Source organism: Diorhabda carinulata, chromosome 3 (genome assembly GCF_026250575.1).
Source record: "Diorhabda carinulata isolate Delta chromosome 3, icDioCari1.1, whole genome shotgun sequence".
Lineage (NCBI taxonomy): Eukaryota > Metazoa > Arthropoda > Insecta > Coleoptera > Chrysomelidae > Diorhabda > Diorhabda carinulata.
The window spans coordinates 14,727,942-14,752,370 of NC_079462.1; the positions used below are offsets into that span (position 1 = coordinate 14,727,942).

The 24,429-nt window shown below is 29.3% G+C and overlaps 1 protein-coding gene across 2 annotated transcripts in view; it reads left to right on the forward strand.

The window, feature by feature from the left end:
- The window catches only part of LOC130891315 (neuropilin and tolloid-like protein 1), a 692,365-nt gene extending 668,837 nt beyond the window's left edge, over positions 1-23,528 (forward strand). For both annotated transcript variants that reach the window (XM_057795951.1, XM_057795952.1), the window contains one exon: positions 20,656-23,528. In XM_057795951.1, coding sequence (XP_057651934.1) covers positions 20,656-20,928 — 273 coding nt within the window. In that variant the 3' untranslated portion in view covers positions 20,929-23,528. The remainder of the gene's footprint in view (positions 1-20,655) is intronic.
- The last annotated feature ends 901 nt before the right edge of the window (positions 23,529-24,429 follow it).

Sequence of the window (24,429 nt, forward strand, 5' to 3'; positions counted from 1 at the left end):
GCTGTTAGAGTTTATTCGATGAATGCGTTGGCAGTTGTCGACATTGTCAACATTCTTGGTATGATTTCTGTCTCTAATCGACCTTTTAAATATCCTCTCTAAGTGAGTCATCTCTAAGACTTTTATGATCTACTCCTATTTTTTTGACACTGTTGATTATCGATCTTCTTTTTTGTCTGTTGTAACCAGTTGTACAATTTCTCATTTTTCTGCACCTTATCCTTTCGCAAAATAGCTCTTAGCATATTATATAGTCGTTCATGCCTTGACTAGCCTTTCTTTCTCTATATTTATTATTCTATCAATAATCAAATCTCTTGCTTTTTACATCTTCTTGACATTCCTCATTCTACCACTCTTTGGTTGGTCCTGATTCATTCTCTTCTTACTTCACATACTCTTCTATTTGGTTACATTTGATAAATTCCCTTACATTATGCTTTTTGTTTTACCATTTATTATTTTTATGTTTTGTTTAATTATCATATAATTAAGGCTTAACAAGGCTGAATTGTGAGCTTTTAGGTGTGAACAGTTCGTGCTGATTATGATGGTGTTCATTATTGCTGTGTAAATGTTATTCATTGTAATTCGTCCATCATACTTCAAAATCCCCCACTAACTATCTGCTACTATTGAGTTCAGTATTTATTTATTTTTAAGATATGATAGTATCTCATTTCTTGATAAACTTTGGTATATTGTTTATATTTAGTTTTCTATTCATTATACTATTAATAGTCACAATACATAGTGATATCCTTTCTACCTGATTGAATGTTCTATATTGTAATCCTAGTCAAAATTCATCTAAATAAAAGTTGAGGATTAAAACATATCGGATTATGAGCAAGTATTGAGGAAAAATGGATAACCTTTAAATTGATGATTATTCAATTATTAAATGATTATTTAACAATTTTTAACAATTTTTTGAGTACAACTGCCTATAGATTATAATACGACTTTTCGCCCACTGTTGATACATTCTCAGATTGGTTTTCGTAAGGTAGTTCTTCAATTTTGGAAATATTATAGTCTTCATCTTCCCGTTCTGATTCAGTGTCACTATCCTCATTATTTGAATCAATAACCAAATCATCTAGGATAATGTCTATTATGGGTTCATTCGTCATGAAAAATCGTTATGATTTGCTGCTATAAAAAGCTAATCTATTCCATCCCGCTTATATTTTGGCTAACATTTCATTATGAGGGCATATAATTCAGGTTTCAGCATCGTTCAATTGAATGGAATATTTCTCTCTGATAACCATGATTGCATCTAGGCTTTTTTGGTCAATGTCGTTGGCATTTTGTCGATTTGTTTATTATGATAAAGTGCATTATCGATAACCACAACGCTCTTTGGCAGCAAATTCAGAATCAACTGTTCTGACACCCATTCCTTATAATTATCAAAATTCATCTTATTATTATAATCACCTGTATTGCGCAATTCGATTTCCATCTTATATAAGCATTAGGCACAAATGCATTTTCTCCACCTGCATGTATTATGATTAAACGTTGCCCTTTACAAACAGGTTTTTTTAGACCATCTTTGGTATCCATTCCTTTGGTATATCATTCCTGCCTTTTTGGTGCGTGTGTGTGTGTGTCATGAATATAAGTTTCATCCATGTAAATAGTAGGTCGACCGTCTTCTCTGTAAGTCCGCATTTTGTTTTAAGAATTATATTCTCAGTAGTCGAATAGGCTGGCGTTCCATTAATATTTTTCTGTTCATTTTCAATTTCCTCCATTGAAATCAAAGTTCATGAATGTTTTTTCTCAAAGACTCTTTGCAACCCTGATAGTCCATATTGCGAATGATATTTCTATGAATTACCCTGAGCGTAGGAATTCTTTTTTCTGTGATATGGAAATTAACTATGCACCTACGTAAAATGTTTGAATGTTTCACTCTCTTTTTATTTGGAGTTGAAAACGTTTCCTGTTCACCTTCTTCTATTTTTTTCATCTCTGATTTAATTTTTCCTACGGTTCTTACGCATACACCTGTAGTTTCTGCTACTCGTTCTTGAACCTTCGATAGCAAAAAATAATTATTAGTACATTTTGACTGATTTCTTCCATTACTTCTTACCTTCGCAATAAGCCTTATTCCATCTGCCGTTGCCTTTGCCTGCATAAATTTTAAAACATTGTTGACAATTTATCTGCTTTGTCCACTCAGAACCTTGTTTTTCACTCACTATTCAAAGGTATTTTCAAAGTAACGAACACAAAATTATCACAACAGTTCACTAAATAATTTCTGCACTAACTGTACTAACCGATGTTAAGCAGAGCAGAGTAGAGAATGTTGGTCGATCTGTAAATTCTTTATTTCATATTATTACTTATTTACCTTCATATTTGTTGTAGTGCCCGCAATGTCTACATCATATTGAATCGTTCTAATATTCCACGAACTTGCTTATAATGAATTTTTATTAACGTTAGTACATTTTTTTTAAATCCGCCGTATAGATCGTCTTTAATAATTGTATGATCCCTTGCAAATACAGCAACTTTATGCTATTCAAATTGAAGGAGAAAGGTGTATATATATTTTTAACATGAATTCTTGAATTTTTTTTGGTGTTTCGCCTTCCTAAATCAAATTAAGAAATTCAAGTTCTCTGGTATAAGTGTTTGTATATTGGAATTAAGCAGTGAGTTTAGTATTCAATCAATTATCAATGAATCGGTGGATATTATTGGGTGATTAAGACGGAGAGTAAACAGATATTTCTTTTATTCTTTTCTGATTAGCACTATTCTATTATATATCATATTATTTATTAGAAAAAAATCACTCCAAGCTAATAGGTTACAGAAGTATTGAAGTATTAATTCGAAGAAAATAATAACAACTTTGTAAAAGCGTATGTAATGTTATACACAAGCTATGTACTAATCAAAGTTTTCTTGTGACTCTTATTAATTCATTAAATATAATTTGATGTTTTCATAATTTTCTTTCTCAAAGAACACTGGTTATATGAAAATTTGGGGTTTCTTTGTAATGAAATGAAATTTACTCTACATCGTTAGCTCTTCAAACATTAGCAAACAACAGACCACCAAAGGTTATCTTTACAAAGCTACAGCGAAGTAGTTCTAACGGGGGAGTTGAAATTTCAATAAAAAATCTTATTCTACAATTTATTCACACTACGGTAAGCCGAGTATAATTTTTGGAAAGGTAAATAGTATATCCTTATAAGCTAAAATTAAAAAAAACTTTTGGGGAGAAACATCATTAAACAATTGAGAATGAGGTGCAATATTATCATTCAACCACAACCGTATGGATATACGTCCAAATGAATCCGCGGATGGATGCGAAGAAGAACATTCCACCATCCCCTGTAATTTCGACAGGTCCTCATCCTCATTCGCGTCGCAGTTTCGACGTGGAGGTGGCCTTATCTCCGTCTTTTTCTCTTCCTCTCTTTATTTTATTTTTTTTTATTTCTCCGTGTATTTTTGTGTCTGCTATGTTTCTTTCTTCAGAGGTTTTCTTCCCCGCTTTTTTTCTCTTTTTGCTGTTGATTACTTTCTCCTTACATAGGACAGTCTTTTCTCGGAATCTCTGTTTTCCGTTGATTGATGTTTGGGGCTCTCACTTTTATTCTCCGTTCTTTCGACTTCTATAGTAGTAGGAATTCTTTATTTTGTTATCCTTCTCCGCAGCTTCCAATTTCTGCATAATATTTGACATGTTTAATTCCATTCTTTGGTTATTTACCAAAAGATTTTCCATTGTATTTTTGTTTAATTAATTTTCAAGTTTCCTATTCTCCTCTCTCTGAATTCTGTTTTCCTTCGGTTTCATTAGTATCGCTTCATATTTCAAGTCTATCAGCAGATGTTTCCTTATCATAGGACTTCTCCCTTTTTCTAAAAGTTTCAGGCTCCATGCCAAGTACGACTTTCTCGATAAACGGATAATCTCCTCACAATGAAATTTATGTTAACAAACAAAATTCCTTCATATTCATATGGAAATAAAATTATTCCTAATATATTAAAAGCTGCATCTAAACACAGCTACCTGCAAACGGAAGAAGTTTTATCAGGGTCTTCCCTGACTACCTGAGTTCGCTTTCACTGCACAATTAGTTAAAATTATTTTGCAAGGAATCTGAATCTACAATAGACTAAAATACTATTGGGTGGAATAAAGAGGTTAATATAATCGAAATAAATTGAGTACATTCAGTATTGAAATCAAAGCAAAGACACAATTGTTATGAGAAGTTTTTAATGTAATATCTTGTAAGTTTACTTCCGAGTATGCCAAAATTTTCACTGCGAAGAAGCGATTTCTTCTTACTGCCTTTTTCAGTATTTGGTTTCAATTGTTTGAGCTTACCAGATCTATGTTTAAAAATACGAGATTGTTTTAAGCTTCCTCATTTCCACAAAAAGCCATTAATACAGGATAAAATTTTTGTCAAATCATCTTTGTATTTATAATAAAATTTGAAGCACTTTCTGTACTTTCTTCCCCATTAAGAGACACTTGTTTTTCTTTGTTCTTAGCTTCGTCCTTACAGTTTTCTGAAACTTCTATGTTTGCTCAAAACTTACACCGGAGAAAATTATGCTGATTCAATCAATATATATATATATATATATATATATATATATATATATATATATATATATAATATATATATATATATATATATATATATATATATATATATATAAATATATATATATATATATATATATATATATATATATATATATAATGCATCTAAATGTTCTTGATTTTAGGTCTCTTCTGTTTCAAAATTGGTTTTTTTTATAGTGTTCAAAAGAAAGATAAATTTTGACGTTTCGACGTCTTTATCAAAATATGTATATCATCAAATTTCAAGGAAATCGGGCGTATGTAACCTAAACTAAATAATTACAATCCCGCCTGTTCTTTGTTATTACAATTGTACTTTTTACGTATTTTGTACAGTCTACACCTAACCTTAAACGCGTAATCATTCAGTAACTATAATAGTTTATTGGCTTTCATGAGAAATTTTACCACAAAAATCAATATTCACGAAACTGCCTGATTTAAATATATCATAGTTTGGAAAACAAATGAAAAACATGCTTTTAGTAATAATTATACTGAGGAGTGGAAAAAAATTCCCGTCGTGGGAATGAAATTACTGATGAAAACATTAATGTCACTGTTATAAAAGTTTGGAGTACTTTGTATAACATATTGTTGTCCTAATGTACTCAATAACAACTAATTACGAATGTCGGCGGCTTTTTCAAAATATATATCCATGGTTGTTTTCCAAACTCTATATCTTCATATTCCATTTTTGTCAATATTAAAGAAGTCTGAATTGTTTAAATATGAAAAAACGCCGGCAAGTGTTGAAAACTTGAAAAAGGCGCGGTATAAATTTAACATGTAACTATTTATGGTTCATGCATACAGTGAGAAATTACACTAGGCAAAAAAATTATTAATTTCTTTGATAAAATTATGTTTCATCCTTCCTATAGAAAAATATATATTTTTGTGAGGAAAAATTCATTGTTTTGAAAAATCGTAGGTAAGTATGAATCTCCAGGTGTATTTTCAGGAATAAAAAAACATGTTTTGGGAAACCGTTCCTAATTAGAGACAAACGGAAGTCTGCAAGCATTGCTGGTTACCTTTTTCCTGGGAAGCGCTTTTCAATTGTGGCGATATATTGATGAAAGCTCTTTCCATGCTCGTCACTTATAATATGGATTGAGCCTTTTATCGAAGAAATCTGTAATTACCTAAAAGGTTTTCAATTATTTTAACAAAGTTTATGACATAGAGTCTAACAAAACACCTTCGCTTATTTCAGCATCACTCAAAGAAGAAAATTTTTGTTTTTAAAAATTGATACATGTTCCATCATCAAAGCTTTTACAAAATTTTTCATTAGCCCCAATTTCCTGTGCTGAGGTGGTAATATAATATTTTCTGGGTTAATTAGAGGCTCATTTTTCGAACAGTTCTTCACGGCCATATTGCCCTTACATAATATTAACTTCTCTTTCGGTTGGATGTCCAGAATGTCGGGTTCCAGGAATAAAATTCAACAGTATTTTGTGTAGTCAGTTTATTGTTCAAAAGCCAAAGTAATAACTTTCAAATCTACACAGATTAACCATTGTTGTTTTGAAGAGCTCCATAAGTTTGATGCAAATTAACTTCCGTTTGGGAGCAGTGCGACCTTTAGATTTAATTTTGAGAAATTAATGGAGAGTCTCCATTCCTCTAACCTAAATTCATAACCCAGTTTTAACATCAAGCCCGCAATGTCTTGACAGTTCTATTTAGAAAACAATTAACATATGAACTATGACGTTTACGGTACACGGTAACAAACTCCCGTCTTGATCAGATTCCACTGTTTCAGTTTTGAACTTAACACTTCAATTTTTTGTTTGTGGAAATCCAAATCTCTTATGAGACTATTAAGCTCCAATTGGTTAATCAAATGTGGTGCTTGAGAACTGACAGGACCTGTAAATTCTCTTTCAATTTCAAACACCTTAAACTAGAGTAGGTACAAGAACATCTTCCAAATGAGGAAGACATCTCCGCATACTTCACCGTAGGCTTCGATTTCTTCGAAAAGTCTTTGATATTGCAAAAATAACAGTCGCTTATGGCATTGCTGAATATTGAATATTATGCCAACCATTAACATTTCAGTAACATGAGATACAGCAAATGAGTGGCACCCAATGATTATCCTGATTACGAATGCCCAGATTGAAATATGGACAATGGCACTTATTATTTGAAGGTGTGATAGCCTTATTTAGCTGTCAACAAACCAAAAATAATTGTTGGTAACTCTGAGCTACTTTTAATAACTTTTGAGGCGTTATCAATAAAATTCATAACAGATTTGGTTCGAGTAATTTCGAGTGTTGCCTAGTATTAAACCTCACTTTAAACGATAGCTATTTCTCACTGCTGGACTACATTATGAAGAGATGAGAGAAATGGAATATCCTATAGCGTCCATTGGGAAAGCATTTTTACAATGATGTCATTAAGTTAAATCAATTTTCTTGCTAGATAACTCGTGCATTACGTATTCTTCGTGTATACACTATATGTTCAACTTCGACCACAATTAAATTTAAGCTATCAAAAATTCATTTTTGAAACGTGAAGTTACATATTATACATACGTCTAAAAGATAAAAACCAAGCTTTTTAAATGGATGTCTCATTATAACACCCATGATAATGCAAAAAATTACAATGCTTTTCACTTTCACACACTTTTTTGTTTGTATATTTATAAGTTACCTTGGATAATTTTGTATCCTGTTTTCTGTCAAAGGTTCTGTAATTGTGATAATTTTGGACTGTCATTAGGAAGTGTGAAAGGTCATCGTCATTCTGCAAAGATTTTTCAAATTTTGATTGATAAAACACCGACTGTTAAGCTAACTAAACATGGAAGAAGAATCTGATTGCACTCCTCCTGAAATGGAAAAAATTGCGTGCAATGTAACTTAAAATATGCTTCCGGAAAAGTAAAAAAAAATAAACATGTTATATGGCAATTTTTGGTTTGGCGTGATACTAAAAAAGTCGAGGGTTACACGGAAAATGTTGTGATTGCATATTTCTCGGAAAAGTCAAGCCATTGTCAATGGAAATCATCAACGTTATGGTCCCATTATTCAATATTAAAACCCACCATAAATTTGAATTTAAATATTGATAGGAGTAAATTTCATAAACTTATTACCTTCATAGAACGACAGTCATAAAGGAAATATAAGCAAATATGTTTCTTTCAGACCTTCATAAGTGAATTGTAAACGTTTTTTTTTTAACTTTTTGGTATCAACCAGATTGGGAGGCAGTATTCTGTCGTCTCAGAAGGCTACATCGAAAATTCTTTCAGCAATAAAGAGACAGCCAAAAAAATTTGTCGAAAGCCAAGAATTTGAAGATATGCCCAGAGCAGAATATTGGAGTATCGATACTGGAGCACCTTTAACCTCAAAAATAATAACTATATAATTTTCTAGTAGCCAGGTTACAGTGAAAGAGAAAAAATTATAAAATTTAATAATTGATAACATAAACAATTGTTAAAATTTCAATGTGAATATTAAATTGAGTAATTAAAATCATTTTCTATGTTAGATTATTAGATTATGTTGATAGATTAACTTGAGTAGGGAAATTCTGTTACAAATGTTTTCAACATATTCTTTTCTACTCTTTCTATTTAACCATTGGATTCACATAATGTCCTTTACAAAATCAGTTTTATATCATGTTTTGGATCTTCTGTGAAATTTTCTATTTGTAGGTTTCCAGGTGGCTATAACTCTGAAATTATGGCAGGTTCATAGAATATTACAAAATAATTGGTATTTCTTAAGGATTTCCAAAAACACAAAATATATAAGATAATTCATTTGAAATAACAAAATTCATTATTTTCCCAGAAAAAAGAAAGATCTAACAGCAATGTAGATACCACCATAATACCAGCCGTATCACAAGACCCTTGCGCACAAAATTTTATAAAAATCGTACAAGCCGTTTCCGATATAATTAAGGGGTTTCATTCATAAAAAGTCTCTCACTCACTTCGCACATGCTTTTCTCACTCCCATTTCGTGCACAAAAGTATCACTTCACGCACTTGTATCATAAATAATTATTTCCATTACAGAATTTTTTACAAAATCCAAACTGTCCTCAAAGAAGACCGTCCTGTTTTCCTATGCCTACTATAAATTAGACTCAATTTGTTGGTTTCTTGGCCATCTTGCATCGCAATTATTTGTAATCACGTATTGACGAGAATTGTGAGGACAACTGAAAAGATTTTGACAGAATAACATATTTCAATATCTCACAAGCCTACTTGAACAAACCCCCTTAAAAAATAGTATTTGCTATTATGTTGTTGTCTTCTCCAAATAAATTTCCTCCATACTTGATAAAAAAATAGGTTGGCTAGTCATTTGATTATTGAAAGGAACTTTTCCTCAAAGAACTTGAATTTATTCAGGTTACTTATAACCAACAGGATGCAATAGACTGAATAAATTCTATACAATAAATTGGAAGGATATGAAACAATTAATGAAACAACCAAATTAATTTATTTGCGGATTAAACCATTAATCTTCATATTCGACGCACCGTTTATCACAAAAAAGTTAAAAGTGAATGCCGCAGTAGAGTAGAATATATCTCATTCAACTGACAAAAAAAACCAAACATCTGAAAAATGAACTTCCGTATTTGCTATATAGGAATTAGTGGCAATTATTTGTGAAAAATAATATTCATCATTAGAAAGGGATTATGTTCTGAGGCTTTTGTTAAGAGGTTCAGCTTTTGATGCAATATACAGGATGTCCTGATATCAATAATGAAAAAGTTGAAAACACACTGAGATTATTTTAAAGGCAGTAAAAGTGTTCGTATATCTGTGCTTGACACTGGGTAATTAAAAAACCATAAAACGTAAAATGATTAATAATAACTGTGAGCTCTGTTGACGTTATCTCTCAGAACGAATAATTATTAAAAATGAAAATAAATTAAAATAAACAATGAGTTGTATTCAAAATGTTTTGTGTCAAACAAAAACAATAATTGACAATGGAATACGTTAGAATTCCGTTAGTAGAACCCATCCATCTAAAACAAAGATATAAATGATACAGTGGACAATGTTTCATCCAGAAACCTCTACACAACAAAATTATCTTGTTTAATACCTCTCAATGATGTATCGGTAATTAAATCCTTTACAACCGCCAGTAGTGTCCGTTCTAAATATTCAAATGTAAAACTAACATTAAATGCATGATTACCCTTTATTCACTTCCCAACCTCTCATACGTATCCTATTAAGCTTCATAACTACAACCATTTAACGTGCTCCAACCTACTCAAAATTCAAAAATAAGAAATCATGGCAGTCGTTACACTCGTACACTATACTTCATTCGGAAAGAGTGTAGATTAATAAATTAATCCCTCTCCGGACCACAATAGCCGTAGTCACATTTAAGAACAATTTATTATTTTATTTTATTGAACCTTAGCAAATGAAACATTTATTTTCTAAGAAATTTATAGCATCATGTTCAATTTTTCAACTATGTTTACATATCGGCCAAAACAATTCCTTTGGGGTATTTTAAGAAAAGAATGATGTTGACGGGTAAATTTTCACGCCCTTTATAATATACACCTATATGAGACAGGTTAATTTGATAACGATTTGTGAAATTTTTTCTGGGAAAAATGATAATTAGGTACATTTTGCGAGAGGGTAATAAAAGTTTAAAATTTGAGGTAGACTTAAATGGTTATTGACAAGTTTCAGTTTAAGAAAAAGTCCTATAAAAGAAAATTCCCAATACACAACTGCATTTCTAACGCAGTATTTGTCACAGAAACGTTTACAAGACTTTAGTGAATAGTCAATATGTCGACCTTTGAAAACTATACTCCAATTCATAAAGTGAAGAATTCTCTGTTAACGAGAAAGACATGGCTTTAAATGTATATGGTGCATTAAAATATCAGTACCCTTCAGTGAGTGTGGATGATCTAACAAGTATGTGTTCGAAGATGACAGGTCTAGGAAAATCAACGGTATACAAAATTCTTAAGGAAAGGGAAACAAGTGGACGTTTAAGTGGTCTCGGTCAGGAATGCCAAAGCTTTACATCGATGAAGACTACAAATATGCAATCCGCAGGAAAGTACACTCATTTTAAATTCCTACTAATGATAAAATTTTGGCGTCTTTTTTGGAAGACGGATGGCCACCAATCAGCAGAAATAAGCTTTAGCAGGTTTTACATGAACTAAATTTTTGTTGGGAAAAACAACGTAAAAATTCATATTTAAAAGAAATCGTGTGTTGAAGAAGGTCTTATTTACGGACGATTAAGAAACTCCGGGAGGAAAGAAAAACTATTTTTTATTTGGACGAGATTTAGGTTAACGAGGGGCACAAAGTAGGAAAAATATGGCACAATAAAACGGTTAACAATTTTATACAAGCTTTCTTGGAGGAACTATCAACAGAATTGAGAGCTCCATCAGGGAAAGGCAGATGATTAATAGTAATACATATTGGTAGGGACCGTGGTTTTGTTGATGGTTGCCTACTGTTATTTGAATAAAAAAACCGGTGAGCATCACGGGGATACAAATGCCGATGTGTTCGAGGAATACTTTATACAAATGCTAGATCTTATTCCAGCCGGATCTGTTCTTGATGTTCTTGACAACGCCAGTTACCATTCGTTAGTTGAAAGTCTACCTACGACGTTATGGAGAAAACAAGACATTATTAACTGGTTAATACAAAAAAATATTACATTCAACAATGACTTGGTGAAAAACGAACTTGTGTCAATTGTCGAAATAAATAAAAATCCCCACAAGAAATAAAATTAATGAAGTGGCAAGAAATCGCCAAATTACTATTATTAGTCTTCCTCCCTATCACTGTGATCTCAATCCGATCGAATTGATATGGGCACAAGTTAAAGGCGACACGTAGCTCGGAAAAATACAACATTCAAATTGAAGGACGTTAGAATATTACTAAACGAAGCTTTAAAAAACGTTACTGCTTTTAAATGGCAAAAATGCATTCAGCATGTTATCAAAGCGGAAGAAAAAATGTGGGAACTAGAAAACATTATTGATCAAACTGTAAAACCTCTCGTGATTAATTTAAACAATTCATCCACTAGTTCTTCGGAATAAAATATATATATATTGCAAATATGTACATACTTTAAATATGTTACAAGAAATATTTGTAGACTGTTGTATATAATATAGTAATGTGTAGTAAATAAGTATGTATATAGTGTATATATTATAGTAATGTGTAGTTTAGTTTATTTTTTATTTTCATTTTTTATACTTACATGTATATACTCGTATTTGATAATAAAAATAATAAATAAGTAAATAAATAAGTAATAAAAATAACTGTATATATTAAAAGCCAATAATAATATTTCATTAATTACGGAAAACTAATTGCAACGTTAATGATGATAAGGGTGATTTAGAGGTTGTTGTGAAAGTATTAAAATAGAGAGAGAAATAAACATATCCTTCAATTTTGGAAAGAAAAGGATGGCCATTCGGATTATCTAGGTAACCGCATACAATATAGTACGGTCAGTTATGCGGAAAATATATCTCTGTCCAGTTACTCATTTGTCATTGGCATATCCAAATATTTCAAATTTTGGACGTAAAGTACAGTACCAAAAATTTCGGGGCTTTGCATTTATGATTTACATTTATTACACTCTACGCTCTTTCCAAATAGAGTATAAGATAACGAAATCAACAATTGTTGGCTTAGCTAGCTTATATCTACTTCGCATGCTTTGACAACTCGGAGTGAGAAACCCCGCATAACATACCTTATAATTGTGAAAATATATCATTAATAACTCAAATGTTTAATGAAATAGGAGAAAGTGAATAAAGAATCACAATATTAGTCTTGGAGCAGGTAGAAAGCCCACCTAATACAACGACTATACACTGAGAACATATGGAATTAAAACATAAAACCAGATTTTAGCAACAAACAAATTCTAGAATAATTATTTATTTAAGTGTACATAGAGTTCGAACCCTCCAAAACAAAAAAGAGATATCAACGCTACGGGCATACAAAAACATACTACCAAAGATACGTACGTTAAATATACAGGCACTTAGATGTTGACGATCTTAAGCAATCTCTCTGGTGCCAAAGCTAGCAAGTTTCTAAAAATAGCCATATGGAATGTCAACGGACTAACATAGCCCGTATCAAATTATTTTGAAGATTTAAATCGAATTTATTATGCAGATGGCACAATATCCAGATGAACAATCTAATTCTTAACTATCTTCTGGTTATACTCCGAAATGGAGAGCTTGCTGTATCTCCAAGTTTTTTCAAAAAGATATGAAGATATTGATAATACTATTGAACATTGAATGATATTGATCTAAATAACATAGAGTTCTACTACAATGAAATATAAAATCACCACTTCTTTTCATTCAAATAGCTTACACAGATTTTTGTAATTTTTAGTTGTGTAAATTTACTTGTCATAATTATTAACCCATTCATTCTAGCCGACTCGAATGAATATTTTCAAACCATTTTGTTCGTTAGAAAGTATGCTTGAGAATCACATCGGAGCTTTTTTCTTCTTCTGAAGACTACCAAGAGCGCAATAAATCCATCACTAACTAATACTAAAAAATCTTTTTTTACCATTGCATCTAGAACAAATACTCTTTTCCCTTCATCTTTCTGAATTGACCTAGAAGAACTTAAGTTGATATGGACGCCTGGTCAAAAACTGTGTTCCTTGGCTATAAGGAATAGCTATAGTGACCTACAATGAAATAAAGAAGGTGAAATACTGAATTTATCCGATGTTATTACCAAACTGAGTACAAAATGAGAACATAAAAACCAAATCGTATTAGTTCAAACTAGAGCAGCGCCACACACAACATTATGAATAAAGAGAAATTGAGGAAAATGTGGCAAAGAAAACAAGCTCACGCTGACAAAATAAGATTAAATAATCTATCTTTAGAGCTGATGAATCCCAATCAATAATAATGAAAAGAATACAAAACTAACCAGGAAACTTAACCGTAATGGAAGCCACTGACTATGATTTGTGGAATAAACTAAATATTCCGCAACTGACAAATTTTCTTATCCGTACTCCTGAAGGACAATGGGGACAAATCAAAAAGATAAAGTGCATTAATTCCAAATTCTTACTGCTTACTGCCCTTAAAGATATAAACCCGAAGAATCACCGAAATAAGACATAATTAGTGCCAAAATCCTGAATCTAAGAGAGAGGTGAATACTTGTCAAAAAATTGTTACAATGGCTTGTAAAAACATAAAAACATAAAAACATAAAAACATAAAAACATAAAAACATAAAAACATAAAAACATAAAAACATAAAAACATAAAAACATAAAAACATAAAAACATAAAAACATAAAAACATAAAAACATAAAAACATAAAAACATAAAAACATAAAAACATAAAAACATAAAAACATAAAAACATAAAAACATAAAAACATAAAAACATAAAAACATAAAAACATAAAAACATAAAAACATAAAAACATAAAAACATAAAAACATAAAAACATAAAAACATAAAAACATAAAAACATAAAAACATAAAAACATAAAAACATAAAAACATAAAAACATAAAAACATAAAAACATAAAAACATAAAAACATAAAAACATAAAAACATAAAAACATAAAAACATAAAAACATAAAAACATAAAAACATAAAAACATAAAAACATAAAAACATAAAAACATAAAAACATAAAAACATAAAAACATAAAAACATAAAAACATAAAAACATAAAAACATAAAAACATAAAAACATAAAAACATAAAAACATAAAAACATAAAAACATAAAAACATAAAAACATAAAAACATAAAAACATAAAAACATAAAAACATAAAAACATAAAAACATAAAAACATAAAAACATAAAAACATAAAAACATAAAAACATAAAAACATAAAAACATAAAAACATAAAAACATAAAAACATAAAAACATAAAAACATAAAAACATAAAAACATAAAAACATAAAAACATAAAAACATAAAAACATAAAAACATAAAAACATAAAAACATAAAAACATAAAAACATAAAAACATAAAAACATAAAAACATAAAAACATAAAAACATAAAAACATAAAAACATAAAAACATAAAAACATAAAAACATAAAAACATAAAAACATAAAAACATAAAAACATAAAAACATAAAAACATAAAAACATAAAAACATAAAAACATAAAAACATAAAAACATAAAAACATAAAAACATAAAAACATAAAAACATAAAAACATAAAAACATAAAAACATAAAAACATAAAAACATAAAAACATAAAAACATAAAAACATAAAAACATAAAAACATAAAAACATAAAAACATAAAAACATAAAAACATAAAAACATAAAAACATAAAAACATAAAAACATAAAAACATAAAAACATAAAAACATAAAAACATAAAAACATAAAAACATAAAAACATAAAAACATAAAAACATAAAAACATAAAAACATAAAAACATAAAAACATAAAAACATAAAAACATAAAAACATAAAAACATAAAAACATAAAAACATAAAAACATAAAAACATAAAAACATAAAAACATAAAAACATAAAAACATAAAAACATAAAAACATAAAAACATAAAAACATAAAAACATAAAAACATAAAAACATAAAAACATAAAAACATAAAAACATAAAAACATAAAAACATAAAAACATAAAAACATAAAAACATAAAAACATAAAAACATAAAAACATAAAAACATAAAAACATAAAAACATAAAAACATAAAAACATAAAAACATAAAAACATAAAAACATAAAAACATAAAAACATAAAAACATAAAAACATAAAAACATAAAAACATAAAAACATAAAAACATAAAAACATAAAAACATAAAAACATAAAAACATAAAAACATAAAAACATAAAAACATAAAAACATAAAAACATAAAAACATAAAAACATAAAAACATAAAAACATAAAAACATAAAAACATAAAAACATAAAAACATAAAAACATAAAAACATAAAAACATAAAAACATAAAAACATAAAAACATAAAAACATAAAAACATAAAAACATAAAAACATAAAAACATAAAAACATAAAAACATAAAAACATAAAAACATAAAAACATAAAAACATAAAAACATAAAAACATAAAAACATAAAAACATAAAAACATAAAAACATAAAAACATAAAAACATAAAAACATAAAAACATAAAAACATAAAAACATAAAAACATAAAAACATAAAAACATAAAAACATAAAAACATAAAAACATAAAAACATAAAAACATAAAAACATAAAAACATAAAAACATAAAAACATAAAAACATAAAAACATAAAAACATAAAAACATAAAAACATAAAAACATAAAAACATAAAAACATAAAAACATAAAAACATAAAAACATAAAAACATAAAAACATAAAAACATAAAAACATAAAAACATAAAAACATAAAAACATAAAAACATAAAAACATAAAAACATAAAAACATAAAAACATAAAAACATAAAAACATAAAAACATAAAAACATAAAAACATAAAAACATAAAAAATAACTAAACAAAGATAAAACGTGATGACAGATGATGACAACAGAAAAATCTACAGACCAATTAATTCATTACTTCTCCATCAGAACTACTGAAAAAATTATTGATAGTGAAAAAAAACGTAAATTTGAATTTAGAGAGCAACATGCCCATGCAAGGCGACGACCCAACCACGCAATTATAAACACATTTTTGTTATGTTAGCTAAAATTTATACCTTGAATTTAATTCAATTAATAATGTTTATAATAGTAAATGAAACTCGAAATCGAGCTAATAATTTTCTCAATAAATATCACTCTGAATTTTCTGAGGCCACCTTTTGTTGAAATTATATACCTTATTTATTTCTTGTAGTGCCAACTGTTGATGAAATTTTCAAGTTGTACCAAATTTTGTTCCTCATGAATATCAAGTTCATCAATTCACGCAAAATTATTAGTAAATTTTTTCACTACATCATTAATTATTAGCAAGAGCACGAAAATATATAAAACTCTAAATTGATAAGTCGATTGAAATTTGGTGATGAAGGGTTCTATGGGAAAATCCCTGACATTCACCTACCCTCTAATTCCAAGAGAACGTTCTTTATTTGAACCTGAAAGAGCAATTTTATATAATTTCAAATAAAATTGTTAGCTAACTCAATTATGTTTGAACAGGTGTAATCTATTTATTGTTCTAGAAAATTAAATCCAGTGAATTGAGTTTGTTGATAAAAAAGACCTCTTCGAGCAATTCATTTATCAGTAAATTTGTGTTGAAATGTCGTGTACCTAAATTTCATCATATGTAAACAAATGTGTATGTAGTGGGATAATATCAAAACTAACCAAGATTAAAATCTTCGCCCAATAAAATCACAACCAACGAGTCCCTTTATGATCATTTCTAACACCGACAAAAAGATCGTTAGAATTTAAGATAACGTTACTTATTTTTGTTATATCAATCGCTGTCTTATTACGAGTATGTACTTTTTTCCATTTGAAATGGATATAACAATTATTGTTGTGTGAACATCAACATTGATTTTGCAAAATTATTTTCTTTCGATTCTTTTTGTATGCTTCTTGAAGCCTTATTAACAACTGTATTGAATAAGTCTTGATCAGATGACGCTTATGAACACTTCGCACTGAATTTTTGCCGAAAAATATTTAGCACAACATAAAAAATTACATTCCCGCATCCAGAACCATTCCTCGTTACCTTATATCAATGTGCTCAAAGATTTGTTTACTTTGACAAAACTATGGACACTTCTCAGCATAAATCCTTTTGATCTCTTAACAGTTTTGAAAAGCAAATCCAAAATGTTACTAATGAACCGTAAAAAATTCACTGGATTCATAACACAACTTGCAGTTTACGTGAATTTTAGTAGGTGACCAAGTTATTAGGAATATTACTCAGAATTTTGTATTTTCTAGTTAAGCTGAAGTAATTGGTTATATACCTTGTAAGTATGTTTTATTTATAAGTCTTTATTATTAGTATCATGTAACAGTTTTGGGTGAAAAAGAGGTTTATTTATGTATAAAAATCACGATAAACCTAATAAAATTCTCGTTAATATTCAGTGCCACCACCTTTTGATACAATCACTGCTTCTGGACACGCTCTCTATACAGACTCTTGCATCTTGCCATTCTCTCAGGATAGTTTGATTCAACTATTGCTTCATGGTGATCAATTACTTGGTGATAGCCCAATAAGTAAGTTCTCGTAGGTTTTCTATCGGGTTTATAACAAGGGAGTACCAGTGTCCTTTTTGCTTCGTGGTACGGTGTCAAAACGTTTTAAAGAATATATTCTGCATCATCAAGAAAACATTGACCGAGTTGTGGCAATAGCCCAGTTTCTAGTAGTCCTTAGTACTGGTTCAGCCTCATGGCTTTTCCAACGATGTATAGGCGCCACATGCCTGTGGCTGAGATAAGACCACACCATGATATTTATTGTCTGTTTGACTCTTTCTAGATGGCATTGCTCACCAGGGCACCGTCGAACGAATGAACTTTTGACAAGTAAAATATGGATGTGTCAGAAAGCATACCTTTAAATGATTATAGTAAGTCGCTTTTCCTTCATGGTTTCGGTGAGGGTGGCTTTTTAATAATCTGACTACATTTTCTACTGTCAACCTCTGACGAACTGTTTTTTTATCAAGGATATATATCAAAGAAGTTAACCAATCTACGCTCTTTTTACAATTCTTCAGACAAATAATCCTCATTTTCCTACCTGTAGGAGAAATGATCCGCTTTCTGCCTCGTTCCCCTATATGCTCTGTTTCGAAAAGTTCATTTTCTCCATTTTAATTCCAATACTATCCTGGCAAAAAATTGCAATCTGCTCTCAAAAGTTGAAAACATAATCAACAATAAATATCACATTTTGAGTTGTTATTTAACTTGATAACTGGTTATAAATCAACTCAATACTTTTGGGTCATAATAATTTATGCCACGTTAAACATGGATCTTATTTACTAAAAAACACTCGATATTCATCAAGATTCAACTACAAAAATGGCAGAAACTTTCCGTTTTCTATTTCATCAACAACATGAAACTACAATGATATGTCCTCCTTTAAAAAATACTCGAAGCATAGGATACTTGAAATATCTACAGGGTGTTTCTATATTCGACCAACAACGCTCTACCACAAATAGATCTCAATATATGACTCATTTTGATATAGGAATATGAACCCTCACGGGGCCTCGTTGCTGAGATATAAGATGTTCAAAATTGTAAATCAAAATAAAAATTTGCCATAAATCAAGAACGCCTCTAACTTTTTTTTTTAATTTGGTGACCAATATGCTCCTTACTAAAGTAATATTTTGACATGAGCAAAGTTTGGACCAGTAGCGCGCTGTCTGGGTTAGTTGCCACGTTTACCCCCCTAATTGCCACTGGAGCATATTCTTTTTTTTAGCTTTTAGCTTTTAGCTTTTAGCTAGAATTCAAGATGCTGCAGAAATCAATCAATCCCGTCTAGATTTATTCTCAAAGACACGTTTTTCAATGACAAAATTGTGTAACAATTGTATTGGAGTAGGCGGCCAACAATTTAAACAACTACGAGTACTGTAACTTTGTCAATTTTTTTATTATTGTAATACAGTGTTGTTCAAATTTAATTTGTGCTATTATTATTATTATTTTCACTGCCAATTTTGTTATTATTGTAATATATTTTTGTTTGAAATTACGAACTTACGCTCAATTATTATTCGAAATTAAATGAGTAATTAATTAATTTGTAAATTACTTACGTGCTTGCAGACTTTTATTTAAAGGCAAATTAGTTTTTTAACTTGAAATAATCAGGCAATTGAAAACAAAATTAAAAGAAGAAACTAGGCCCTGTAAGCGTTCGTATTCCTATAGCAAAATTTATATCAAATTTATAAGTAAATAAATTTTTAAAAAACTAATAAAAAGTTTATTTGATTGCTCAAAATTTTTTTTTATTGGAAAATACTAAAATTGAGAATAAAATGGAGTTCTTTATTATCCTCAATAATTTGGCTATCTACTGTAAGTTTTTGAATTATTATTAATACAAATGTGTCAGTGCACAGGCATTTAAATATTTTTCCGTCGAATAAGATATTGTATATGTCGGTACTTATTATATTTCTAAAGAGATCAATTTTCGATCTTAGGACCATAAAAAACTGTAGTCCATTCTTCCACATTAATTTAATACGAGTATATAACAAATTAATAAATGCATGAAGTACCACCATTGGTATAGCGCAGTTATTTTCACATCTTCGTTAAACTTCAGATAAAATATGTGCTATAAAAATAGATCATGAACTCCAAGAGGACCTTATGAATTTGTGGTCATTTAGTGACAAGTTTTATTTGTAATCCTGAATCCCAACAATTTCTGCAATTCAACTTAGAATATGTGGGTGCAGAAAGAATTTCAGTTTTCCATATTACAATACTTTGATTTAGACCAATATTGACTCATAAAACAAGGTTGGATAATGTATGGGAACTGACTTAACTGATCGATAAATTGGAATTACACATAGCGAATTCGTTCTAAAATATGGGTAGTAAAATATTCGGTAATAGGTATTCAACTACATAATATCTAGACAAAATACCTCTAACTGATTTGAACCTTCAATGTTGGTTTTACAAGCGCGGATTGTTGTTTACATGAAACTAAATTCAAATTTAATAAAAAAACCGATAGCATTTGATTTCATAACAAACCACGGCAGTATTTTTGACAGTCATTGTATGATATTTTTCTTTATTGTGAAATATGTTTTTTGTAGACAAATGGAAAATTCATTAAATTTTGTTTTAGGTGGATAGTGATATTATTCCACAAATGTGCGACACGGCTTGTCAAACACGTGAAAGCCTCTTCACCACTCAAGGTTACAGCTCTGGAAACTCCACACCTAGTCACAGTATTCACACAAACTCCCCACCAGCACCTTTCAGCACATTTGGCTATAAAAAAGAAGCCAAATATAAAGCTGAAGCAAAAATCGAAATGAATAAACACGAAGATAAAAAGCGTCCTTATAGTGTACAAACGACGAAATCAGCTCCAGATGTCATCGTTACTCACTGACAAATGCAAAAAGCCGCTTGGGAACCATATCGAAGACGGTACCCTCGGCATTCTGGTACTCATGTCTCCTTCCAGGAGACTTTAGGAACGGAAGGGACTCAAACGTATGAAACTGATTTTTATACATAAAACATGTAGGACATATTCTAATGATAATGAATATCTATATGATTTAAATTGTGAAAGGTATGCAGGTGTTAACCAATTTTCAACGTTGTGTTATTCATTTACATATTTCAAAATTAATAATTTAAATAATTATAGCATAATTTTTGAATATTTGATGAATTTTTTGTTATTATTTTGTTGTTTTTGAAATTGCAAGCAAAACTTACAAAAAAAGTTACTTTTAATATTTTAATTTATAATTAAAAAATTAGATTTGAACGTTTCATTTTTTTAGAACTTTCTTCATAAACGAATATGGAAGAAATTTTTATGGTGATTATAATTATTTATTCATTATTCTTTCAAAATCAAATACAATATTGATAAATATTTAATAATAGAACTATTCTGTATATTTCGTTTTTCATCATTACTTCCAATAATCTTGGAAAATTCATTGTAGAACCTCCGCCAAAACTACAATACTCAATTTATTGAACCACAATACGAGCTATCATAAAGTAATAAAAAAAATTTATAAAACATACAACGTTCAGTTTTTTAAAAAAAGCTATCTACATAATAAAAAAAATTAAAACTGATTTACCTAGTAAAAACATATGTTTTTATTTCTTTGTTTGTTTTAATAATTCAACTGTTGTCAGTGTCAGTATCATGTTTAGCTCCTATAACCGAACGAAAAAGGATAGGGAATTCTAAGGGTGGTAGGTTACTGTGATAAAGAAACATTAGTTTAATCGAACGAAACAATATGGTGAAAGAACTATAATTGCTTGAAGCATAATAGGCAGAATTGTGGCAAAATTTCATGATCGTGTAGGATGCTCCAAAATCTGGTACACCAAAAATAAGCGACAATGATTTGCTGTCAATAAAAGACAACCCTACGCAACTATTGACTCAGAAATTTCAGAAGTAGTTTGTGATAAAGGTTTTTAGGAAAGAACAATTCAACCGGTTCATGAGCTTTTAGGAAAAAATCTGGACAAACTTTTGGAATTTTGTGAAATCTTTATACGGCATTGTGATGGAAATCAAAATTTTCTTAATTGTGTGGTATTATCTGAAAAGGTTACGGTACAGTAAATCGACACAATTATCGGTAATAGGCTCATGGAAATCCCTATTCTACTAAAAACACAACCAGCGCCCTCAAAAAATTAAAGATTGAGTAAAATTCGTCATGTGAAGATTTGTTTAACAATATTTTTTTCACAGAAACTAATAGATTAGGTTATACTATATAGTTCACATTTCATCAAGGCAACTCAACACAGATATCAGCTTCATCATAAGATTTATTGAAATCAGTATAGCCAAAACTTTTTTTACAAACTTCTCATCTATTTACCTACCCAACCAATTGAAAATTTAAGGTATCTTCGATACAGAAAACACGGAAAAGGGTACATACGATTACAGACTAGATACAAACACCGGTGTGGTGTGGTTTGTGGTTAGCATGACAACAGTGTGATGACAATTCTGTCTAATTTTTGTTCAGTGACGCCTCATTACCTAATCCAAAGGTAAGTACACCCAGAAACTGTCATGGGTGACGTTGACCACTTCGAAAAAACAGTTTTACCTATTGAATTCACAAGGCTTTTTAAAACGCATGACATTTGCATCGTCAAGAAGGAAGGATAAATTAAGTTAAGAATATATATACCTTTCAACCTTCTAGTGAAAAAGAATATTAAACGCGACCCAGTAAAACAAAATCCCAACAGGATTTTCCATTTAAGATGTAACGGTACAAACAAATAAATTGTTTGTTAAATAAAACAATTCCGTTGAGGAGATGTTAAAAAGAGAGTTCAAATTTTTTGTAATAGAGGCAACATAAAATTATAGAAACAGATTTCCATAGTATGTAAATTTCTATTAATGAGTAAACTAATACTTTCCAGCACTTCTTTTCTACTTTTATACATTTAGAAAAACATTTCATATTTTCTAATCTAATATGAAAGTTAACTTCCTAATAATTAGTTATCATCAATTAATATTTTCTGATAATCAGTAGAAATTAGAAAAAAAAATAAATAGTTACAGTAGTATGTGGGTTAATAAAAATTATGCTAAACAAAATGATTGTTGCTTGATCGAATTCAAGAAATTGGTGATAGTTTATAGACTCAGTAATTTCAAGTTCAAGCTTTTGTTGTATTCTAGATGCTATCCGCCATAGAAAATAAATCCATCAGTCAAAACAGATGTTGAGTTAAATATTTCTCTTGTGAAGCGAGTTTTCAATGTCATCTTATCACTATTCAGTTATAGTAACTTTTACCATGGTAAACTAAATATTATTACAATAGGAAAAGCCTAGAGTTTGTTCTAAATTTTCCCAAAATGACCACTGTTCTTTAGATTCAAATACCACCAACATCAAGTAATCTATTTCCGATTTATATGGACAGATCACCGATATACCTCAAACTTCAAACTCAAACAAAATAAATAAAGGTAACACAAATTTTCGTGGAAAAAGAATGTTTCTTGTAAAAGAAAAAAAAACATAAAACTCGTTTTTTTTTTAATTATACACTTTAATTTTGAGGTAATTTGAAAAAAGTGATAATACAAAAGTTGTAGATTTTTTTACTAACTATAATTTTTCCGGAAATCGAGTTAAACCATTTTTTACCCTTAAAACTCACCCCCTTCAAATTTTGCGACCTCAGATCGCCCGTAATTCATTTTTGCTTTAATTTTTATCATATTCTCCTCCTTTCCTAATAGTTTTCATCCTACTATTATTTTTTTCACTTTCAGTATGTTAAACACCAAGTTGAACTTTAACACTAGACTATTATAATGAATACTGCCATAGTATATTTTATTAATTATTTTCCAAATAGAAGATACTGGTTGAAGGCCTTAATATGAGTTCAGAAACCAGATCTGACGTTACAAGGAAATTCATAAGATTCTGGATATTTATTGTTAGGACACCGTCAGCATCTTGTTTCCTTCATAATCATCTAAAATTGTTTATATTCATAAAACTTAACTTCGTAAAAACGATAGACGATGAAGGAAAAACTTGGTATTCCAATAATATTCATTATATTGGATGTCACAATCAGACCATGATGTACAATTGTTTTAGGATGATTAGATCAGAGGAAATTTGAGAGAAGTTTGACTATTATATTTAATATATCGGAACAAAATCTGACTTGTAGTTTATGGAAGTAATTTTCACTTATAGTAGAAGTTATAGAAGTTTGGATAAAATTTCATTTAATATAATTAAAACTTTCCAAAACTCTTGAAAATTGGTTAAATCACTTGCAGACTTCATTTGTAATACACTTCGACTGTGAAAGCCTTTTTAAATTATCAGTTTTTAGGTTTGTTTGA